The sequence below is a fragment of the Anolis sagrei genome, chromosome 11 (genome assembly GCF_037176765.1).
Source record: "Anolis sagrei isolate rAnoSag1 chromosome 11, rAnoSag1.mat, whole genome shotgun sequence".
Taxonomy (NCBI): Eukaryota; Metazoa; Chordata; class Lepidosauria; order Squamata; family Dactyloidae; genus Anolis; species Anolis sagrei.
Window position 1 is genome coordinate 14,638,591 of NC_090031.1, and position 23,780 is coordinate 14,662,370.

General features: G+C 42.6%; 1 protein-coding gene across 2 annotated transcripts in view; it reads right to left on the bottom strand.

Moving 5' to 3' along the window:
• COL27A1 (collagen type XXVII alpha 1 chain) overlaps positions 1–23,780 on the bottom strand; it is a 213,135-nt gene that overhangs the window by 42,973 nt on the left and 146,382 nt on the right. For both annotated transcript variants that reach the window (XM_060757312.2, XM_067471901.1), the window contains 8 exons: positions 23,418–23,471; positions 20,356–20,409; positions 19,165–19,218; positions 15,968–16,075; positions 10,213–10,266; positions 8,218–8,325; positions 7,905–7,958; positions 7,329–7,382 (listed from right to left, as the gene is read on the bottom strand). In XM_060757312.2, the coding sequence (XP_060613295.2) occupies positions 7,329–7,382; positions 7,905–7,958; positions 8,218–8,325; positions 10,213–10,266; positions 15,968–16,075; positions 19,165–19,218; positions 20,356–20,409; positions 23,418–23,471 (540 nt within the window). The remainder of the gene's footprint in view (positions 1–7,328; positions 7,383–7,904; positions 7,959–8,217; positions 8,326–10,212; positions 10,267–15,967; positions 16,076–19,164; positions 19,219–20,355; positions 20,410–23,417; positions 23,472–23,780) is intronic.

The window sequence follows — 23,780 nt, forward strand, 5'->3', positions numbered from 1 at the left end:
GATGGATATCATCACTCCTTTTTCTTTGTAGTTACAGCCACTGTTACTTTTATAGATGAAGAAAGTAGCTTTGCTTTGGTTGTATCACAGGCCAGAGGCATATAGCATTCGAATGCCTTTCTTTTTAAGGATGTCAAAAAAGGTTATCATAAAAACAAATCAGTGTTATGAGAGCGCTTGGAATTGTGACAAATTATTTTCAAGGAACTTTCCAAACTTTTGTTACGTTTGTGCCATACAACTTTTCCTTTTCTGATTCATGGCGGGGTTTTGTTTTGGACGCTTAGAGCACAGAGTCCTTAGTTATCGGCACCCACACGCTCTCCCTGCCAATTCCACGTTAGCTCAGAGCCAACATTTAAAAATAAAAGCCTAACGAGTAATAAAAAAGGGCACAGAAAATAAACACGCTGCAGCTACAAATGGAAAAGGCCAGGCTGAGGGAAGGCCTCTCATTCTTGGAGACCATCCCGAGGAGGGAAAAGCATCAGTTTGTAATTTTCAAAAGCCTTCCAGCTGGACAGCCCTCGTCTGGGCAAGGCCACGATGGAAAGCGGGAAATGTACTAAACGGAGATGGTTAATTGACTGGGAAGCTCCAAGGAGTGAACTTGCCAAAGTCCTGGAGATTAAGCTGTAAGAAAAAGGCTGGTCACTCTGCACAGTTAAAGGGGCAGTTAATGCATCAAGACCAATTCAATTTAATTCAATGTTATTCAATTCAGCTCCCCCTTTTTGAAATTCCTCTCCAAGAGTATATTTAAGCATACCCCAGATCCTTCAACATCTCACATGTGTGCCAGGAATATCAGAGTCCGGTCGAAACGGCAAACATTATTAATGAGAAAGAATACAAAAGCTAGGAGAGGCTGCAACTGAGTTTGTGAGTGCCAACTACTTTGAATGCAGTTTGTGGCAATTTAGGTAGGATGATGACAAAAGGAGAAAGTGGAAGGAGCGAAAAACTGGGGTGTTTTAGAAGCAAGTGACAAAGCAGGTGAAAATAGTGGGATGTTGTAGATCAGACTGAGGCTCCTGATGCTGTTGGGTTCACTGATGATTTAGAGAGAATTGTGGGATTTCCTGGGGCTCAAAGTGGTGAAGATTCAAACCTGGGGGATGATGCTTCTCTCTGTGAGAAATCTGACTCGGAAAGTGCAGGGCTTCAAGGTCAGTCAGAGGAGCCAGAAACTGCAACATTAGATAAGGAGTCAGGCGAAGAGCTAAGTGATACAGAAGGCTCCCAGAGAAAAACACTGGAGCTACATAGATCAACAAATATCTTTGTTTACAGAGCAGAGCAGAAAATAGGCATCGCCAGAAAGTTGGGGAGAAAATTCATGGGAACCTAAATGCTTTCATGGGTATCTATTAAATAACAAGTTGTTTACCTAAGGGTTAGTTCAGGCAATGGAGCGTTCAAGTGAGAAGCTAGGCCTGAGTTCTCTAGATCTTATTTATTTATTTATTTACATTATTTATATCCCGATCATTTATTTATTTATTATTTATTTATTTACAGTTTTTATATTCCGCCCTTCTCACCCCACAGGGGACTCAGGGCGGATTACAGCATACACAAATATGGCAAACATTCAATGCCAGTTTGACAGACAACGAATACAGACAATACACAGAAGCTATTTAACTTTTTTTTTGGCCGCCAGGGGAGCTGCTGCTTTCATCGCCATCAGCGACACCGATGAAGTTCTTCCGCATTCCACATCCCGGAGTTTTCTTTATGGCCTCATAAATTAGTTAATTTAGCCTCCCACACAAGGTGGTACCTTATTTTCCTACTTGACAGATGCAACTGTCTTTTGGCTTGCAAAGGTCGACAACAGGCTACACAATGGCTGGACACCCACTACAGCCCAGGCTGGCTTCGAACTCATGACCTTTTGGTCAGAGTGATCTTAATGCAGCTGACACTCAGCCAGCTGCGTCACAATCCCGTATCAGCCCATATCAGCCCACAGGCGACTCAGGGCGGTTTCAAGTCAAGTCATGGTTTTGGATTCTAGTATTCTGGAAGTTCCTGCTTTGGGGTTCCTGCTCAAGTTTTACTAAGTATACCTTTTGCTTGTGGACTTTGGGCTATTTGGGCCATTCCTGGACTGTGTTATCTTTGAATCTGTATGAGACATTTTGATTCCTGTTGGATTGTCATGTATTGCTAAACCTTTTTGGATTATACATCTTCTTTCTTTATTCCTGATTTTTTCCTATACTTTTTATGTGTTTTTACAATAAACTGTTTGCTTATATTCTGGACTCTGGTGTAGTGCTGTGGTCATAGGTGCTTTCAGGCCTGGGGTGCAACAATGACAGAGGATTCACTGGTTCGCTCCCGTTGTTGGGGGCTATGATGGAAGTAGGAGAGAGGGAGTTTGTTTCCCTCTCATGGGTTCTAAAATGTCCACATACTTTCAAGAGTGTAAGGAAACTTCTGTAGGTACCTTTGCTCACATGAGCAGCGTCATCCAAAAGCATGAGTGCAAAGGAAAAGACAGCTGGGAATCACACCGTTCCACACCTCCTGGGGCTCTGAATGGCAAGCCCTTAACAAAACATGAGTCATTTTCTCTGGCTTGAACTGGTTTATAGTTGAGCTGACTAAGCACAAAACGTCTGGCCAGGAGAGGGGGAGATGGGAAACGCTGGGGAGGGAGAAAAGACAGAGCAGCAGCATGACAGCTGAGTCACAGAAGCCACAGGTGGGAAGATTTGCACATGCGGGCATGCCACTCTTGGGAAGGAAGGCAGGACACCAGCTAGAAACAGAATAGGCTGGCTGAAAGATTTATGCCACCCTTGATGACAAGCAAGGCCCTCAGATCTTGAAACTCAAGAAACTGTTGCTTTTAGAATTGGTGCAAGCCACCCAGAAAATCCCTCAAAGACATAGAAAGATGCCGTAATACCCACACAGCATACTCAACCAGCACCCTGGAGCCACACAGTCCCTCTGTAGTCCAAAGGAAGAGATGGCAGGCCTTAAGTGCCTGTTGTCATTTTGAGAAAGTCTGCAGGGGAACAGAAGTATTTGGGCTTGTGGAGGGGGCATTTCTTTAAAATCTAGTGCATTTCCTAGCATAAAGGCCACATGGGCCGGGCTTTAGCACAGCAGGTTAACCGCTAGTTTAAGTAAATTGTGCTATTTAGAAAGTTGGCAGTTCAAAGCCAGGGTAAGCTCCTGGCATTCAGCCCAGCTTCTGCCAACCTAGCAGATCGAAAACAGCAATTGTGAGTAGGTAAATAGTACCGCTTTTTAAAAGCGGGGAAATTTAGGCATCCATAAGGAAATGCCAGAAAATGCCAGCGATTCAATCAAAAAGGAGGAAGTTTACGAACAAAAGCTCTTCAGCAAGGAAGATGGAGCGACACCTCCACCCCTCCCCCAGTGGCTGGAATCGAACACAGCCTCCAAGATGCTGAAGATCGGGGGGAAAGCCTACATATACCTCTATCTATGTACAGTTGTCTGCCTTGTCATTGTCATAACGGCATTGAATGTTTGCCGTATATGTATTCTGTGATCTGCCCTGAGTCCCCTTTGGGGTGAGAAGCGTGGAATATAAATACTGTAAATTAGGATCTAGTACCATCTGTGGTTTGTATCTTTTGCTAGCGAGTAGCCCTTGTGTTGTAGTTCAGCCTGTGATTGTGTCTAATGTCAATGGGGATGAGGGTTCTTCTGGGCCTGTGTCTGTTGTCAATGAGAATGAGGGTTTTGCTGGGCCTGAGTTAAGCTCAGGACAGAGGCCTGAGCTGTCTGATGGATGGAGTGTTTATCGTGCAGATGCACAAGGTCAAATTCCTGGGAAGGGCCCACAGCAGTCTGTCTCTTGAGGATAATTTGTCAGGTGCAGAATTTAATCAGGATGAACTAGACTTTTGTAAACGAAGACATTGTTCTCAGGGTTGAAGGAGGTCAATTCATCTCCAGGAGAAGAGAGATAAGAAAGCCTTATCTGGTTGCAAGAGCAAGTGAAATGCTTTCCTTTTGTTTCAGGGGCCAGGAAAGGCTTTATATTGATACTAGGAAAAGTTTCACTTTATTCTCATCAATGTTGATGCTTCATGATAGTTTGTTTCTTTAAGTGGATTTCTAGTTTCATGTTTCAAGTTTTTCCAAGTTCCTTTTCTGTTCCTGTTCTGTTCCTGTTTTTAAACTTTGTGTTTTCTCAAATACATCACAACTGGACCCTTGATTCGCTCCTAATACGTTATCTTGTTACTTGGATGTTTATGGACTCACTTTTATCTTGGAACAACATTGCTTTGAACTACAGGGTGAGGCAGCATAACTGCCTTTTTTAAAATGTGCCATTCAGTCGGTTGAAGACGTGAAGGAGCGCTAGTGGTCTCGTTTGAGAGGCGGGAGTATAAAGTTTTGTCCTGACACAGTTCAGTCGCCATCATGCATTGGAACAGTGAGGAGTGTGCTTTTGCTTTCGAGGTCTGCTTTTCAAGCTGATTTGGAGTGGCCGGCCCGCTCTCCAGATTTGACCCCTTGTGATTTTTTTCTATGGGTTTTTTTGAAATCCCGTGTTTATGTGAATCGTCCAAGGACCCTACAAGATTTGAAAACCAACATCCAGAAAGAAATTGCCAACATAACGCCTGCTATGCTGGCAAGAGTCATGACAAACGCCAGAAATCGGTTTACTCAGTGTATGGAGAATGGAGAACGTCACCTACCTAATCTGATCTTCAAAACTAGGTAAAACAAAACTTTAGGTATGTGCCTACATTATAATTTTTTTATTCATACAATGGGGTTTATTAAGTTTTGAAAAAAGGAAGTTATGCTGCCTCACCCTGTATATTGTTTTTATCATTTTTATTGCTTTTCTCACTTATATCTTTCAATGAACTGCTTGCTGGCTTACTACACTGGTGTGGTGTTTAAAGACAGAGATGTTCCTATTCTGGCACCCAACACCTTGCAAGCCAGGAGATTCTGGGTGTTAGTCCTCAAACGACTCTTCTCAAGCTCTGAATAAGTTCTGCAGCTAACCTTTCCCCCCACATGATTGATGAGAAGTGCAAAGTGCACATGTACTTCGATGCCCAGAATCCATTCGGAAATGCAGGGAAAATATGGTTCATTCGCGTACAAGCCAATGTCAAAAGGCCTCCCCTCTTCTCGCTGCAAAATCCCTTGTGATGTCTCCCACTCACTTTTGGAGAGCATTATCTACCCACACACACACAGAGCCTTGCTGCCAAATTCACATTAAAACCTCTTCTCAAAAAACCGGCTAACTAAGCATTAAACTTGCAGACTGAACTAATAATCTATAAATTATACTCAGATGACAGTGCCTCTTAGGAAGAAATCAAGATCTTTAACAGATGGTCGAGGCCCGCGTTATATGAAGCCTGCTGAGTTGGATAATAAGACTGGATTACATTTCAAATCTTGCAAAGAACGTTCCAAGTTGCAAATTAATGAAGTGCAGGTCATAACCACATACACTGGATGGAATACTAGACGTAATGAAAGCCTGATACAGTGCAGGTCTTGATCATATTAAGGGTACCCTTTGGATTTCAGGCAAAATAGGATGTGCTTGTGCTCGTCTTTAGGCCAGAAAGAAGCAGTGTGATGTTAGCCTTCTGACCCTAAGGTGAGCCTATTGTCAAGATTTGTTCAGCAGGAGTTTCATCATGAGATTGGAAATGATCCCCAACAGCTGTCCAGTCCAACCTCCTGCCATGCATGAAGACACAAACAAAGTACTCCTGACAGATGGCCATCCAGCTGTTGGGATTCTTTCCCAGCCCTACCTGGAAATTCTTGATGGCTCCCCATCTAAATACTAACCATCCTTACTTAGCTTCTGAAATCAGGCAAGTGTGAAACCACACATGAGATCTAACTGGCAGCTATGCCCCATTTCTTCCAGCTGCTCTAATGTGGCAGGGAAAGGCCTGATTAATTCTCTATCATCAAACTTTTTCCAACATCCCATAATAATAATAATAATAATAATAATAATAATAATAATAATAATTTTATTTTTATACCCCGCCTCCATCTCCCCGAAGGGACTCAGGGCAGCTTACAATGGTTAAAACAGGTTAAAATAATCATAGAAAACAAGCAATATCAAACATCAATAAACATAAAATCAGACAACATTATAAAAATGATTAAAAGCTATCACAGCTGAACAAATAAAGTGCTGGGTTTAGTTCATAATTGCTAAGTGTAATGAATCCTAAGAAGAGCCAGGGAAAGTGTGAAAGTGCGACATACCTCAGTTTACTCTAGTTGGTATTGTTGAAGATCAGCCAGAGGCTGATAGTTTAACTGATGATTTAGAGAGGATTGTGAGCTTTCCTTGGCACAAAGTGATGGGCCCTCAAGTATGGGAAATTCAAGTCTGGGAAATGATGGTACTCTCTCTGTGAGAAAACTGGCTTGTAAAGTCCAGGGCATCAAGGATATTCGGAGTCAGAAGTAGCAACAGTAGATAAGGAATTGAGTAAAGAGCTGAGTGATAAGAAGGGTTCCCAGGCGAAACCGCCTGTAGCTACTGAGATCAACAAAAATCTTAGTTTACAAATCAGAGGTGAAAATAGATTGTGTTGTTCAGAGAGGCTACATGAGGAAATTGTGGAGAAAGTTCATGGGAAACAGAATGATTTCATGGGTGTCTATTAAACAGCAAGTTGTTTACCTTAAGATCAGTTCAGGCAATACTGCATTAGAGCGGGAATCTAAGCCTGAGTTCTCTTGTTCCTGGTCCAAGTCAAGCTTGGGTATTGGATTTAATATATCCTGGAAGTTTTCTATGTTCCTGTTCATGTACTCAAGTTTAAGTTTTTACTACTTATACTTAAGCTGTACCTGTGATTTCTGACTGTTCCTGGACTTCATCACCTCTGGAACTTTATGAGACATTTGGATTATAGCTTGGTCCTCACCTGTTGCTAAACCTTTTTGGATTATTTATCTTTGTTTCTTATTCCAGATTGTTATATGTTTTTATGTGTTTTTACTTATATTCCTGGAATTGTGTAGTATGGTGGTCATAGGTGTTTCCAGGCCTGGAGTGCAACAGGTGCAAACTTAAGTTCAAAATGCAAAACTCAATTAACTTAATAAGGGGAGGAATTTTGTCATTCCCTGTAGACTCAAGAGAAAGCAAACTGGAGCCTCTCCTTGGTTGCACATTAATATATTTTGCCATCTTGGTCACACTCTGTTGTTGCCTGGCTACATTTCCCCCAGTTTCATTGCTGAAATGTTGTAATCCCTCTGAATTTTCAAGTCAGTACCCTTTTCTTTCTTGAGCTTAACAAAGCTTCACTTACCTTTTCGCCTTTGGGCCCAGGTGGTCCGATTGGCCCCGGTGGTCCTGTGTGCCCCTGACAGAAAGAAAGACAATGCATTGGAATGGTGATACTTTGGCGGGAAGATAATAAAGGCGCCCAGGCAACCTTGCCGGCAACACGACTAGAGAGGTGTCTATGGACAACAGGCTCCTCAGCTTGGAAATGGAACAAGAACACTTCCCCATGGCCAAAGTGAGCACCATCTCCAGAAGCCAGAGATGAAAGGGGAAGCCTTTATCTTTGTTCTGTGTATTTGTATGTTGTTGTTATTGAGTGTTTGCCTATCTGTGTATGTTGTAATCCGCTCTGAGTACCCTCGGGGAGATAGAGAGGAATATAAATAAAGTGTTGTTGTTATTGTTATTATTATACAGTTAAATTACTTCTGTATCTGCTAAAGTTTTGCAGATGAATCAGACAGAATCCCCATAGGGCCAATCATTTGGGTAACCTTCCCCAGCTATGGACAAACCCAGCATGGGCATACAGAGAGCCAACCTGAAGCAAAACTAGCTACAGAAAGTAATGAACAAACAGCCAAATAGAAGGGCTTACCTGGTAGCCCTTCATGCCAGTTTCTCCTTGGACACCCATTCGACCTGGAGCACCCTGCAAAGAAAAAGCAGAGAAAAGAGAGTCATCTCTAACCTTACGGAGCTCTACCTGATGGTGTTTACACTCAAATGAAACCTTGGAAATCTTCAGGCTGATAAAATATATATTTTTTAGCTGGCTGGGGGAGGGAAGAGGCAAGGTGAGTCTCTTGGGCGGGCACCTACCCACATACCAAACAAGGCAAGCGTTAAAGGTAACATTCGGAGAATTCTGCCCTGGCCTCAAATGCAAGAAACTAGCACTCATTTCTCACCATCGCTCCCAGGGTTCCTCTGGATCCTTTTGGGCCTTGAGTCCCCTTGGAACCCGTTTTCCCAGGTGGGCCGGTCTCCCCAAGTTGACCCTGATGACCTTTGCTGCCCTGCAGATGCAAGTGTAGATGTCAGCGATAGTAAACCAATGAATCTGAATGCAGAAAGGCCTCACAGGACTATAGGCTTCTCCAAGAAATAAAGAATAAATACACATGTAAGCAGAGAGGTGTCACATTGTTTGAAAGAGATGTGCAATTCAGACAAAAGCTTGTAAATCGCCTAGAGCATCCTGGATGGAGGGCGATTAATTAAAGTAATTAATTAAATGATGATGATGATGATGAAAAGGCATGCCGTTTCAGGTATATTGGAGACTTGATTCTATCCTCTCCAGGAGCCGATAAAATCCGGCTTCCTATTCCTATTCCAGTTCCCATTCTATTGTTTGAGATTATATAAAACAGACCACTGAATATTACAAATAATTTTCATTCAAACTAATTTGGGCCCAAGCCTATTGTTTGAGCATACAGTGGACAATTACAATTCTATTATTTTATCAATTTGCCCCACCTCATCCCCATCTGTTTTTAAAGCATGGTGCGCTCCCCCCCCACCCCACCCGCGGTAAACATAAAATCTGTAGATATTCAAATTCCATTATATACAATGGCATAATACAATGTTGTTCCTTTATATTTGATACTAATGTGTTTGAATATATGGATTTCATTGTATGGATTTTATGGTGCTGTGTTTTGACTGTGTTGTGCCCTGATTGGGAGGGAAAAGCATAAGACTCTCCAAGCAGTCATACCAGTCACACGACCGAGAGGTGACAACGCAGGTTCCTCAGCTCGGAAATGGAGAAAGTCTCCCCCAGAGCCAAAGATGAGCACCGCCTCCAAAGCCTTTCATCTCTCACAACTGTGCTCCCCTCCCCACTCCCAAGTCACAGCTTTTACATATCACCAGTTCTTCTTGTGGAGGTAACTTTCCTACTTTGTTTTTAAATACTTTTTCAATAAATTTTCTTCATATTTCATCAAAATCACTTTGTTTCCATACACATCTTTTAACTTTTAATATACATTTCAGCTTATCATTTCCATACACATCTTTTAACTTTTAATATACATTTCAGCTTATCATTTATTGCCAATTGCCATACTTCCTTGTACCACTCCTCTATTTGTATATTTATTTCTCTTTTCCAATTCCTTGCTATAAGCAGTCTTGCTATTGTTAATAGGTTTGTTATTGCATCTTTATCCTCTTTTTTCAATTGTTTATTGTTATATAATGATAATAAAGCTATACTAGGACTTCTTTCTATTTTAATATTCATTATATCTTCTATTTCTCTAAATACTTTCCCCCCTCCAAAATTATTTACATATTTACATTGCCACCACATATGTATATATGTTCCTGATTCTTGGCATCCTCTCCAGCAATTTTTTGAGTAGTTTTTCTTTACATTTGCTATTTTTATTGGTGTTAGGTACCATTTCCATATTAACTTATAGTAGTTTTCTTTAACCCGTATTGATAAATTCTTTAGATGTCTTTGTCTCCATAATTGTTGACACTGTTTCATTTATTTTTATCCCTAAATCTTCTTCCCAGACCTTCTTAAGGGTATTGTTTTTTTGTTTTTCCTTACTTTATTTCAATTATTATCTTATATACTTTACTAGTTATTCCTTTTAAATTTTCATGGATCTGGGTTAGAATCCCTTCTTTCTAGGAACATTTCCAGTCTTGCCCTTTTCCCTTTGGTGGCCTGGCTTTCCTTCTGGTATCCAATAATGTAAGTAAAAGTATTATTTACTCTCTAATTAATAATTCTCTTTCACCCCTCAAGGCAGATTTGGCCCTTGTGAAATGGAAAGTATGAAGGGATTCTAACCCAGATCCATAACAGTGTAACTATGCCTTGGGTTTTGCAATGTAACCATCCATAGGAGTCAAAAGAACAGAGGGAAGTGTACCTTGGGTCCAGTCTTCCCCTTTTCCCCTTGGCGGCCGGGCTTTCCTTCCGGTCCCTGAAGAAAACAAGAGAGAGGATTTCACCCCATTGTGCAACAACATTCCCCAAAGGATATTGGAACACAGAGAACGAGGATGAGGAGGAGAGGAAGAAGAAAAAGAAGAAGAGGAGGAGAGGTAGACAAGCAAGGCTAGAAGAGAGGCTATTAGGTATTTTCCCAGAGATGTAAGATGACTCATTTCTGTTTCATCACTCGGAACTTGGAAGCCAAGGGACTCTGTATTGCGATGACTCCCGCAGCCCTCGGGCGGAAGGCCAAGGAATCGGTGGGACAGAATGGAACAGCTGCTGGAGAACACACAAAAGAATGAGCTTGGACAGCATTTTGGCAGGAAGGACAAAGGACTCCAGTTTTCAACAGGATTTTCTTTGCCACTCAGTTGTATTGTTTTAAAGTCTGCCTCTGCCTCTGAACACATTGACACCACAGAAGCCCATGTTCTGGTTCAGTGCATAGATACACATAACCTCATTTGGTTCTGAACTGACCATCATGGAGATTAAGCACTCTGTATTCTGGAATGGAAGCCTCTCTGCCATTCCAAAAAGCTTCACATGCAGACAAGAAATGTTCCTCGAAAGAAGCTTCAGGAGTTTAACATATCATCACGCTGGTGAGCCTAGCAATGCCCAGAGGGAATGTACTGTTTTGCAGTGGCTTCTGGAGGACCATTCCCAGAAGGTGTTGTTGGAGGACAGCTCCTTGGCCTCACAGCCATTGTCCTGTGGGGTCCTGCTCAGTTCAGTACTGTCCCCATGTTGTTTAACATCTAGATCAGTGGCTCCCAACCTTTCTAATGCCATGACCCCTTAATACAGTTGTGGTGACCCCCAACCATAACATTTTTTTTGTTGCTACTTCAAAACAGTGATTTTGCTACTGTTATGAATCGTCATGTAATATCTGATATGCAGGATGTATTTTTATTCACTGGACCAGATTTGGCACAAATACCCAACACTTCCACATTTGAATACTGGTGGGGTTGGAGGGATTGATTTTGTCATTTGGGAGTTGTAGTTGCTGGGATTGATAGTTCCCCTACAATCAGAGAGCATTCTGAATTCCACCAACGATGGAATCGAACCAAACTTGGAACACAGAACTCCCATAACCAACAGAAAATACTGGAAGGGTTTGGTGGGCATTGGCCTTGAGTTTTGGAGTTGTAGTTCACATATATCCAAAAACACTGTGGACTCAAACAATGATGGATCTGGATCAAACATGGCGCAAATACTCTATATGCCCAAATTGTGAACACTGGTGGAGTTTGGGGAAAATAGACCTTGACATTTGGGAGTTGTAGTTGTAGTTTTCTGAACCCCACCAATGATAGAACTGGGCCAAACTTCCCACACAGAACCCCTATGACCAACAGAAAATACTATGCTTTCTGATGGTCTTTGGCAACCCCTCTGACATCCCCTCACGACCTCCCCCCCAGGTGTCCTGACCTCCAGGTTGAGAAACGCTTTTCTAGATAAAGCCGCTGGGAGAGATCATCCAGAGTTTTGGAGTTCAATACCATCTGTACTCAGATGATGTCCAGCTCTATCACTCCTTTCCACTTGCTACTAAGACGGCTGTTCAGGTCCTGAACTGGTGCCTGGCAGTTGTGACAATCTGGATGAGGGCAAACCATAATTCCATAATTTAAACCATAATTCCTAATCCTGGCTTGCAAGCTTCCACAAAGCATGGGCCTTCCCAAGTGAGGACTCTCTTCAAACCATGGTGGAACTTCCTTAACTACAAGGTAACAGCTGTTTTACTACAGAAGACATTCATATGATGGTTGGCCTCAAATCCTCGTGGCAAATGGTAGATTAAAAACCTTCAGAAGTAATCTCCAAAATGAAGAACTAAGCTCCCTGCTTTGCTGCAGAAATAGGGATTTTCTTGTTCTCCTAAACATGTTGGATTTCATTACCTACGGACTCAGCAATTACTTTCCTGGAACTGTAAAAACATTGGCTACTTTCATATTCGCAGGATACAAAGGGCTGCGTATTTATGAAAAGCCGCAGCGCTCGGCAACAGCAAGCAAATGAAAACCCATCGGCTTGGCTCCTGCCAGTTGGCAAACTCTTCGTGTGGCTTCTGGCTCATCAAGCACACGACGAAGGAGGGAACTGAAACACTTGGTGCCTTACAGCAGAGGAGCGAGAAGAGAGATTTAATAAAGAATATGTGCTCAGGAGTCTTTACTGGATGGGATGGGTGATGCTCAGCTCGGGCCAGTTGCGTCCAGCTGCTGAGGAGCTGCTGATGGTTATATAATGAAAGCTTTGGTTCACCTTGACCACAGGAGCATGACTGAATGAGCAGCAGTGTGCTCAGTGAGGCATGGAGGGCTTAAGGCATTCCTGAGAGCAGGACCCACTGAGATCGTGTAGGACGCGCACACATTAATGCCCACATTTGTCCCTGCCAATGCACAGGCAATATCTAACCTAGATGCTCAGAAGTCGTTCTCCTCTTCTTGCAATACTTCATCTCCCAGCCATACCTCAAACAAATAATTTCCCTCCCCTCCTCTTCTTTTTTTATTAAAAACTGGAACTCTTAACTTGATCAAACATTTATTCCCAATTCATTCCCAATTCATTCAGGTCAAGACCATCCCCGCCAGCATTTTTCAGTTGCATAGGAGTTTTAGGGCTTTTTGTACTCTGCCACTGAGCTACATTCCTGTTGTAGATCAGCCAGAGACTGATGGTTTAACTGATGATTTAGAGAGGATTATGAGCCTTCCTGTGGCACAAAGTGATGGGCTCTCAAGTCTGGGAAATGATGGTTCTGTCTGTGAGAAAACTGGCTCACAGGGCCTCAAGGGTAATCAAAGGAGCCAGAAGTAGCAACAGTAAATAAGGAATTGAGTGAAGTGCTAGTGATAAGAAGGGATCCGAGGAGAAATCACCTGAGCAGAAAATAGATTGCATTGTTCAGAGAGATTACATGGGAAAGTTGTGGAGAAAATTCATGGGAAATGGCATGATTTCATGGGTATCTATTAAACAGAAAATTGTTTACCTTAAGGTCAGTTCAGTCAATGCCGCATTAAAGTGAGAAGTTAAGCCTCAGCTCTCTTGTTCCTGGTTCAAGTCAAGCTTTGATTTTGAATTATCTATCTATCTATCTATCTATCTATCTATCTATCTATCTATATCTCCTGTAAGTTTTCTATGATCCTGTTCTTGTACTCTTGTTCAAGTATTTACTAGTTATACCTACTTGCTTGTGGACATGCTATACCTGTGATTTCTGGCTGTTCCTGGACTTTGTCACCTTTGGAACTTCAGGAGGCATTTGGATTGCTGTTTGGTTATCACCTGTTGCTAAATCTTTTTGGATTATATATCCTGATTTTTATATGTTTTTGCAATAAACTGTTTCCTGGACATTTGTGTGGTGTGGTGGTCATAGGTGTTTCCAAGCCTGGAGTGCAACAAAGCAAACAAAAAACTCTGCTACATTTTGTTGGGTGCCTTGAAGTCATTTCTGATTTATGGTGACCCTAAGGTGGACCTCCCATGGGGTTTTTTTTAGCAACAGGTGATAACCTAATAGTAAGCCTTTGCTTCCTCTGAGGCTGAGAGAATGGGCTTGCCCAAGGTCCTTAATGGATGTCCATGGCTAAGAAGGGATTCAAATCCAGAGTCATAGGCCAATGCTGAAAGCACTACACCACGTTGGCTCTCCGCTAGCTATCCTAAATCACAGCAGCACATTATAAAAATAGTAGTGAGGCCTAAGAAAGGAAGTGGTGAGAAGAGAAGATCATGGAGGAGGCGAGGGGCTGGCTGGGATGGATCACAAAGCAGGCAGACGTGTTTCCAAATATGATTTGTAAGAAGCAGCATTTATGTGCCTTTAAAAATATTATTTATATAAAATGTGCACTAAAAATACAAAATGGGCCCATAACACTACAATAAAGAATAACAAGGGAAAGTGATTACAAGCAAGCAGAACTGTATTGGCTCCTCGTGCTACTTTTTCAAAAGGTCATGTTTAGTTTTGGCACAAGGAGGCTGCAGCCTCCGATCTTGCCTACTGACTGGAGCGCTACAACCTCACGGGGAAGGGATGGTTTGTTTTGCTTTACAAAGCAATACTTCTCCTAGTTCTCGTGAAATGGCTGTGGGTTTTGTTTTCTCCTTTGAGGCCAGACTTTACTTTTCCACAAGGCAGACAGGCGGTCATGCGCCTGGACTCAGCACTTTCCATTCCCCAATTGAGACCCTGGGAAGTGACAATCAGGATTATATACAATCGGCCCTCTGCTTTGGCAGGCTTCAGCATGTGCGAATTTGATGAAAATGTTCTCTCTAGGAATCCTTAGACCCTTCACTGCGATTCTACAGTCAGCTTCTGCCTGGGGGAATCCTTTGTTGAGAGATAATTAGCTGTCCCTGATGGTTTTGTCCTTATGTTTCCCTTCCCTCCTTTTTATCTAGAGAGTCTTAGAAATATGAATAAAATCTCCTCCTAACGCCAGCAAATGTAGCGGGATGACTGCATATTGATTGATTTATTATTGACAGCACTTATATTCCAGCCTTCTCACCCCGAAAGGGTGTATGTCCCCAACTCAATGCCAGCAGGACTGAAGACCAGTGACCTGCAGGTTCAAATCCGGGAAGAACGCGGATGAGCTCCCTCTGTCAGCTCCAGCTCCCCATGTGGAGACATGAGAAAAGCCTCCCAAAAGCATCCAGGCATCCTCTGGGCAAAGTTCTTGCAGACAGCCATTTCTCTCACAACAGAAGCGACTTGCAGTTTCTCAAGTCGCTCCTGACACGAGAGAGAGAAAAAACACGAGCCTAAGTCTGCAACAACTATTCTTAATTAATTTATTGAGCTCAATGTCCTTAAATATTATTTTATATTTATTTAAATGCATATGAAATGTATTTTGTTGACATAAAAGTATAGAAACTCTAGTGCATATACCTGGCATTGCCCAGGTATATATTTTCTTCATGGCTCTTTCTTTCCACCATTTCTTTCATATTCCTTCTTGCTCTCTTCCTTCCTTCCTTCCTTCCTTCCTTCCTTCCTTCCTTCCTTCCTTCCCTCCCTCCCTCCCCCTCCCTTGTTTTGCCTCATACACCTCCACCTCCGTTTCTTTCTTTTCTTTTTCTTCCCTTCTTTTTCTTTCTTCCCTCCCTTCCTTTATCTCTTCTTTCTTCTCTTCCTTACTCTTCCCCTATTCTCTTTCTTCCCTTCCCCTCAATTTCTTTTCCTGTCTAGGTTGTTGTAAGTTTTCCGGGCTGCCTGGCCATGTTCCAGAAGCATTTTCTCCTGACATTTTTGCCTGCATCTATGGCAGGCATCCCCAAAGGTTGTGAGTTCTGTTCGAAAATGGGGTTTATATAACTGTGAAATGTCCAGGGTGAGAGAAAGAATTCTTGTCTGTTGGCGGTAGGAGAGAATGTTTCAGTTGGCTACCTTGATTAGCATTTAATGGCCTAGCAGTTTTCAAAGTGGTCTAGATCCATCAATCCATGCAGGAGTCTTTGTGTTACAAACCAACCAACCAACAAACATAAACATGTTGACGCGTGCACAGATGTATATATATATATATATGTACATTGACTAACTTAACCACTCTACAAGATGCCAGTAAGGTCAAGCAGCAGAGTAAAGCCAAGTAGAGAAAAAGCAAGGGATCGTGGAAACTCACGCGGACGCCTGTCATGCCAAGGTATCCGGGAGGGCCTTCTTTTCCTTTGATGCCTTCCTGTCCCTTGTCGCCTCTTTCTCCTTCAGGACCAGGCTCTCCTTTATCACCCTGGAAGAGGAACACAGGATGAACAATGCTTTCATACTCAGAGACACAGGAGAAGTATTTGGAGGAGAAGTATGAGGAGAGGAAGCAGGGGCTTCCCAAAGAAGCTCATGCAAAATATATGACTCCGACAGCAAATTTGCATTAACACATCTTTACTGATCTGATGAACTTTCCCACACAGTGGATCTAGAATACTGCTTATTGGTGTCTGATCCATTTTAGTTCATTGTTGTCAGGTCGGCTTCGACTTATGGTTCCCTTTGAATGAGGAAGACATCCAAAGCATTCTGTTCTCAACAGCTCTGATCAGGTCTTGTATATACAAGTCTCCTTGACAGAAATTACCACCTGCAATGCCATCTCTCTTTTTTCTTCCTGCCTTGTGTTTTTCCTAGTATGTTTGGACTCATTCTGATCTCTGCGTGTGTCAACTGGTGACTCATGGCAACCCCATGAATTTCTTAGGGTTTTCTTAGGCCAGGAGCAGTCAGAGGTGATTCAGCCAGTTCCTTCCTTCAAAACAGAGCCTACATAATAATAATTATTACAGACCCTACTGTTATTATTACAAGGGTTGAATGAAAAGTAATGCCTCCACCTTCGTTACTTGGGTTTGGATGGGAATATTTTAATAACTCAAACACAGAAATAATCCTTAGCATGTGCTCTTTAACTACCACTATTCACTTTTTCACATAATCACCAGGGCATTGGATACATTTCTGCCAACGATGAACGGCTTCTTTCTGAAGCCGTCACAGAAGAAATCGACACTCTGTTTCCGCAACCAGCGTCTCACAGTTCTTTCAACATCTTCATCAGAAGCATAATGATGTCCCCGCAGATCTTCTTTCATTATCGGGAACAGATGGAAGTCAGACGGTGCTAAATCTAGACTGTATGGAGGATGTCATACGGCGGTGAAATCCAGTCTCTGAAGTTTCAAGTCTGTGTGCTTCCATTTCAGGCATCAGCATCCTGGGTATCCATTGTGTACAGATCTTCTGATAGCCAAGCAAAGCAATAATGTGACTCACATGTTCTTGTGAAATGCCGATTATGCTTGAAATTTCTCTCTGATACAATGATCATCCTGAATCAATCTGTCAACCTTTTCCTTGTGAAACTCGGTGGTTGTTGTCACAGGACGTCCAACTTTGTTTGTCACGCAAGTCAGATGTTCCCATCTCAACATCTTTAAACTTACTTGCCCAACGATGCACAGTATTCACATCAACACAATCACCATAAACAGCTTCCATTCTCTGATTAATCTCCTTTGGGGTGACACCTTCTGCTGTCAAGAATTCAATGACTGCACGTTAGCTCTAGCTTGCAGCATTTGGGAAACAGGGACCAATGTCAGATCGTTTGTGTGTATGTGCCTTTAATTCCTGTCAACCAATAGCTACCAAATAAATCCCATAGGGTTTTCTCAGGCAAAGAATCCTCAGAGACAATTTGGCTAATTTCTTCCTCTGATATATAGCCTAAAGCACCTGGTATGCATTGTCTGAGCCTGCTTAAGTTTTGTGTATGATCTGATCTATAGATGCAACAAAATGAAGTGGCATGATGGAGAATGTCACATTAGGCAGAAAGCGAATGTGATGTACAGTGTTCCCTCACTACTTCGCGGCTTGCTTTTCGTGGACTCGCTGTTTCGCAGTTTTAAAATCACATTAAAAATGACAAAATGTATAAAAATGTATTTAAAAGGTATTAATTCTAACACTAAAAGAAGTCGTAATTTACAGTAAATCGTAATTTACTGTAAATTACAATTTACAGTAAATAGCATATTTACTCAGCAGATGAATACACACCAAAAGCAAAAGTAGGACTTGCACAGCGGCTGCTTGAGATGCTACTTGCTGATGTGAGATTGTAAATATATACACAGCTTCCCTATTTCACGGATTTCCACTTTTTGCGGGTGGTTCTGGAATTTAACACCCGCGATAAGTGAGAGAACACTGTAGTTAGAATATCGGCTAGGTTTTAGCACAGCACGTTAACAGCCAGCTGCAGTAAATCTTGCTAATCAAAAGGTTGACAGTTCGAAGCCAGGGTTGGGGTGAGCTCCTGGCCTTTAGCCCAGCTTCTGCTTACCTAGCAGTTCGAAAGCAAATGTGAGTAGATAAATAGGTACTGCTTTAATGGAAATGCCAGAAAAATGCTGGCAATTTGATCAAGGAGGAAGTTTACAAACAAAACTCTATGACAGGGAAAGTGAAGCAACAGCACCCCATTGTGGCAAAAACCAAGCACAAGCCTCCAAGTTGCCAAAGATAGGAAAGTGCACACGTGTGTGTATGTATGCGTGTGTGTGTGTGTGTGTGTATATATATATATATATATATACACATACACATACACACACACACATACACAGTTGACTGTCTTGTCAGTGTATAACAGCATGGAATGTTTGTTGTATATATGTTTTGTGATCTGCTCTGAGTCCCCTTTGGGGTGAGAAGAGAGGAATATTAATACTGTAAATAAATAAAAATAAATATCACTTCCCTTGAGATGTTTACCTTACTCCTGCCTTACTCCTGCCTTACTATCGGAACTAATACTGCTTCCTTTACCTCCTCTGGCTTCTGTTACATGCACAAAATATGTTAAAGATCTGAGAGGAGAAAGCATTTGTTACGGAGCCATTCAGTAATGTCTTTGGGCGCGGGGCTCAGGTGGAATCAAGGTAATTTTTTAAAAAACTGGATTATCTCATAAAGAGAGACTTGCTCAGCTGTGACATTTGATGATAGATTGCCACAGAGAAGAGCAGCAAATTATATCCCTGGACTGACATAACAAGGGTTTTTTTTGTTCATTTGGCAGGAGTTTCAAGGAGAGATTGACGTTTTCCTGGAATGGAAGAACTTGGCTGACATGGCCATGGAGTCTAGCTGGGAAAGAAATGGTACAAAGTAAGGGAAATGCGTTCTTGCTGGCTGCACTGATGAGACGGGCACATTTCCAGGCTCCTTCTAGAGAAAGAGGATTTGCGGTGAAGTGAGATTCCTCTAAGTGGGACATTTTTGTGGCCAAATGTGAAGAGAAAGAGCTGCGATCTTTACCTTCAGTCCATCTGGTCCTGCTGGCCCATTGTCCCCTTCAAGACCCGGCTCACCCTACAAAAAAAGGGTGAAGAAAAGGAAGAGAGGGAGGGAGGGAGGGGAAGGAGGGAAGGAGGAAGGAAGAGAGAATGGAAGGGAGGAAGGAAGGAAGGAAGGGAGGAAGGAAGGAAGGGAGGGAGGGAGAAAAAGAGGAAGGGAGGGAGAGAGGGAGGGGAAGGATGGAAGGAGGGAAGGAGGAAGGAAGAGAGAATGGAAAGGAGGAAGAAAGAAAGGAAGGGAGGGAGGGAGGGAGGGGGAGGGAGGAGAGAAGGGAGGGAGGGAGGGAGGGAGGAAAAGAGGAAGGGAGGGAGGGAGGAAAAAAGGAACGAAGGAAGGAAGGAAGGAGGGAAGGAAGGAAAGAAGGAAGGAGGAAAATGAGGGAGGGAAGAAGGGGAATATTAAGTTTTTGTTTGGATACTTGATAAGAATTTGTTATGAATATGGTTAATGTAGGGGGTATGAGTAGTATGTATGTACACATAGCTGTTGAGAGGAAGACAGGAAGTCACATTTTTCTTTGTTTTCTTCCTTACATACACACACACACACACACACACACATATATATATATATATATATTCCTGTAGTGTTATATTTAAGACCTGGATCACCCTACAAGAAACCAAAGGAAGACTGTTGACATACACTATCATAGCAAGACGACTTGAACTCGAGTCCTGGAGTTTCCTAGGAAGATGTCAAAACTAAGCATTGGCTCAGGAAATATGTGAGGCAGAGAGAGGATTTAACATATGTCTTTAAGACATTTCCCAACTTATGGTGATCCTGAGGCAAGCCTATTGTAGGGTTTCTTTGGCAAGATTTCTTCAGAATAGGTTTATCATTGCTTTCCCCTGAGGCTGAGAGAGTGTGACTTAGGTCTCCCAAAGTCATGGTTGATTAAGGATTCGAACCCTGGTCTCCAGAATCATAGTCCACTGCTTAAACCGCTCCACTCCACCGATTCCTCTGGTTTAACATAGTTCTTAAAATGCAATGGCAAGAAAACATCCAGCCCCTTTCAAGGCCTTTTAATGTGATTGCAAAATAGAGGGTGAAGCATATTTTGGACTTCATTTTAGGACTGGTGACATTTTGGACTATATAGCATCTTTGGTATTACAAAGTCAGTGAGATGGCATTTCTACTCACGCGTTGACCAATAAGGCCTTGTTCTCCTGGAACCCCAAGTGGTCCAATATCACCCTATCAATGTACAGAGAGAGAGAGAGAGAAAGTGGCCTTTTAAAATACAGCTTAATAAGGACAGGTTGGAAGTCATGCATTATAGCATGACCTTTTTTTTACATTGAGGACACAATAACTTCATCATTTTTACTCATTGTGTTAACACATTGTGGGTTTGATACCAAAACTAATGCACGCTTGTTTTTTCAAATATATTGATTGTTTTAATGTTATGGGTAGCTGGATTTAGACAATGTAATGAAAGTAAACCATGAAATGTTACAGCATCACTCAAACTACAAAAACTGAAGACATCATCCACTTCATAGGAAATCTGCTACAAAACAGGAGCTTTTTTGTTGAGATCCAAGGTCACAGAAGCACATGGCGAATCAGAAAAATGGACCGTTCAGGGGAGCGTGCTTGCTCCATCCATGTTCAAAATTTACACAAATGACCACCTACTGCCAGAAGGGACAGAGAGCTTCATCTATGCTGATGATCGTGCCATCACTGCCCAAGCAGGGAGCTTTCAAATGGTGGAACAGAAGCTCTCTGAAGTTTTAGGTGCTCTTACTGCTTATTACAGGGAAAACCAGCTGATTCCTGATCCATCTAAAACACAGACATGTGCTCTTCACCTTAAGAACAGACAAGCATCTCGAACTCTGAAGATGACCTGGGAAGGAATCCCACTGGAGCATTGCAGCACACCCAAATACCTGGGAGTCACTCTGAACTGTTGCTCTGACTTACAAGAAGCACTTCTTGGCTATCAAGAAAAAAGTGGTTGCCAGAAATAATATCATACGAAGGCTGACTGGCACAACTGGGGGGTGACAACCAGACACAGTGAAAACATCTGCCCTTGCGCTTTGCCACTCAGCTGCTGAATACACATTCCCAGTATGGAATACATCTCACCACGTTAAAACAGTGTATGTGGCTCTTATTTATACATGCCACATTATCCCAGGATGCCTGCACCCTACACCACTGGAGAAATTATACTGTTTAGCTGGTATCGCACCATCTGACACCTGTCGGGAAGTAGCAGCCTGTAATGCAAGTACCAAAGCATTGACATCTCTGGCCCATTCTCTATTCGGATATCAGCCAGCATGCCAATGCCATAAATCAAGACACAGTTTTCTAAGATGTGCAGAGATGCTTGCAGGAACACCTCAGCAAGCGAGAGTTCAAAAGTGGCAGGCTAAAACCCAGAACCTCAATCAGTGGCTGGGACCAGATGAGAAACTCCCTTCTGGGCACACAGAAGACTGGGCAACTTGGAAGGCGCTGAACAAACTAGAGCTCTGGCAGAGCCAATCTTAAGAAATGGGGCTATAAAGTGGGGTCCATCACATGCAAGTGTGGAAAAGAGCAAACCACAGACCATTTACTTCAATGCAGTCTGAGCCCTGCCATGTACACAATGGAGGACCTTCTCACAATGACACCAGAGGCACCCCAAGTGGCCAGCTCCTGGCCAAAGGAAATTTAGTATAATGCCAAGTTTTTGACTTTGTTGGTAGTTTTTCTATACATTATATCTGTATTCTCAATGAGCTCCTGAGACGATAAATAAATAAACCCGACTTCCTGTCTTGTACCCAGCATTTCCAGTCAATGGGATGGGCGGGCAGGCGAAGCAAATAAATGGGGATTTTGTTCCAGGGGTAAGTTAAGAAGGTGGCCAAATGCCAATGAGGGGAGGTGAAATCTTAGATGGACCCCAAGAGTCCAAAGGCCCATAGCTTCGGAGAAGTGTTGGAAGACTTGCCAAGGCAAACTGAGCCATGGGAAATGGATGAAGGACTCAAAAGGGAAACTGGATTTAATCCCCAAATAAATTATCCAACTGATGTGCTATTGGCCTTTTACCAAGAGGAAAAGAGAGATGAGAGATTGGGAGGAAGCATTAGAGTTGCCACCTTGATTTCTGAGATGATCCTTTTCCTTAACATCCATATGAGACAAAGGTGGGCACAACACAAGTTTTCTTCATGCTGAAAAGAACTGAACCTGCTGGATCCAGCTGGAGCAGAGAGTGGGTAATGTTGACTCTGACTGTTTTGAAAGGAAGTTAACTATATTTTCTGACTGCATATCTGGGACACAAGGAACTTGAGACTACAAAAGTTAAAATTCAGGAGAAAACTATTATAAAATTCTCACCCAATGGACAAAAATAATATTTTAGGGAGACTGTTATTGCCTTTTGTGGCTCTACATCTGTGAACTGACTTTTCCCTTGCAGCTGAGTCAGGTTTAAATTGGAATTGTCCATCAGATCTTGGGCAGCATTTTGGGGTTAAGATCTTGGGTAGTATTTGAAGATGTGCAGCCTTTGGGGATAAGGAATCATACAAAGATGGTACTTGGCCTCAGAAACAAAAAACATGGGTTACTGTGAGTTTTCCAGGCTGTCTGGCCATGTTCCAAAAGCATTCTCTCCTGATGTTTTGCCTACAACTATGGCAGGCATCCTCAGGGGTCTGTGGAATATCCAGGTCAGGATAAAAAGGCAAGTATGAATGTTGCAATTGATCACCTTGATTAGCATTGAATAGCCTTGCAGCTTCAAAGCCTGGCTGCAAAGACTCTCAGAAAACAGGGGAATTCCAGACAGGAAACAATCAGGGCCAGCTGACACCTCCCAACAAAGGATTTCCCCAAGTAGGAAGCAGCCAGGCGTTGAAGCTGCAAGGCTATTCAATGCTAATTAAGCTTGCCAATGGCAACATTCACACCTGCCTTTAACAGACAAGAGTTCTTTCTCCAACTCAGGACATTATTCCACTTGCCTAGTTTCCAACAGACCTCACAACCTCTAAGGACGCCTGCCATAGATGTGGGTGAAACGTCAGGAGAGAATGCTTCTGGAATACAGCCATGCAGCCTGGAAAACTCACAGCAATTCCGGCCATGAAAGTCTTTGACAACAAAAAGTAACATCATTATCTCAAATCTGAAGCCAACATTGTGTAATGAGTGGGTACATGGATCCCCCCAACCCTTTTTACCTTCATGCCTGGTTCACCTGGAAGGCCACGCCGTCCCACAGAACCGGGTGGTCCCTTGGAGAAAAGGAAAGAAGACAAAGTAAAACCCACTGTTACTAAAACTGAGAAGAAAAGATCATAGGTGGAGTTTATACAGCTGAATAGTTGAGGAAGAGAAGAGTAATGGCATATTATCACCCCTAACTTGGCTTTAGGAAAGAGAGAGAAAGAGCAGATCTATTGCCCACTTCCTTTCCTCTTTCTATTCACTTCCCTTTGAATTCTCTGCCCTCTTTCTCCCCAAAGAGTTGTTGCAGGACTTTTGCTCCAGGTTAGGATTGTCAAAGCACTGGCACTGCTTCGTGTTGCCTACCTCTTTCTGAG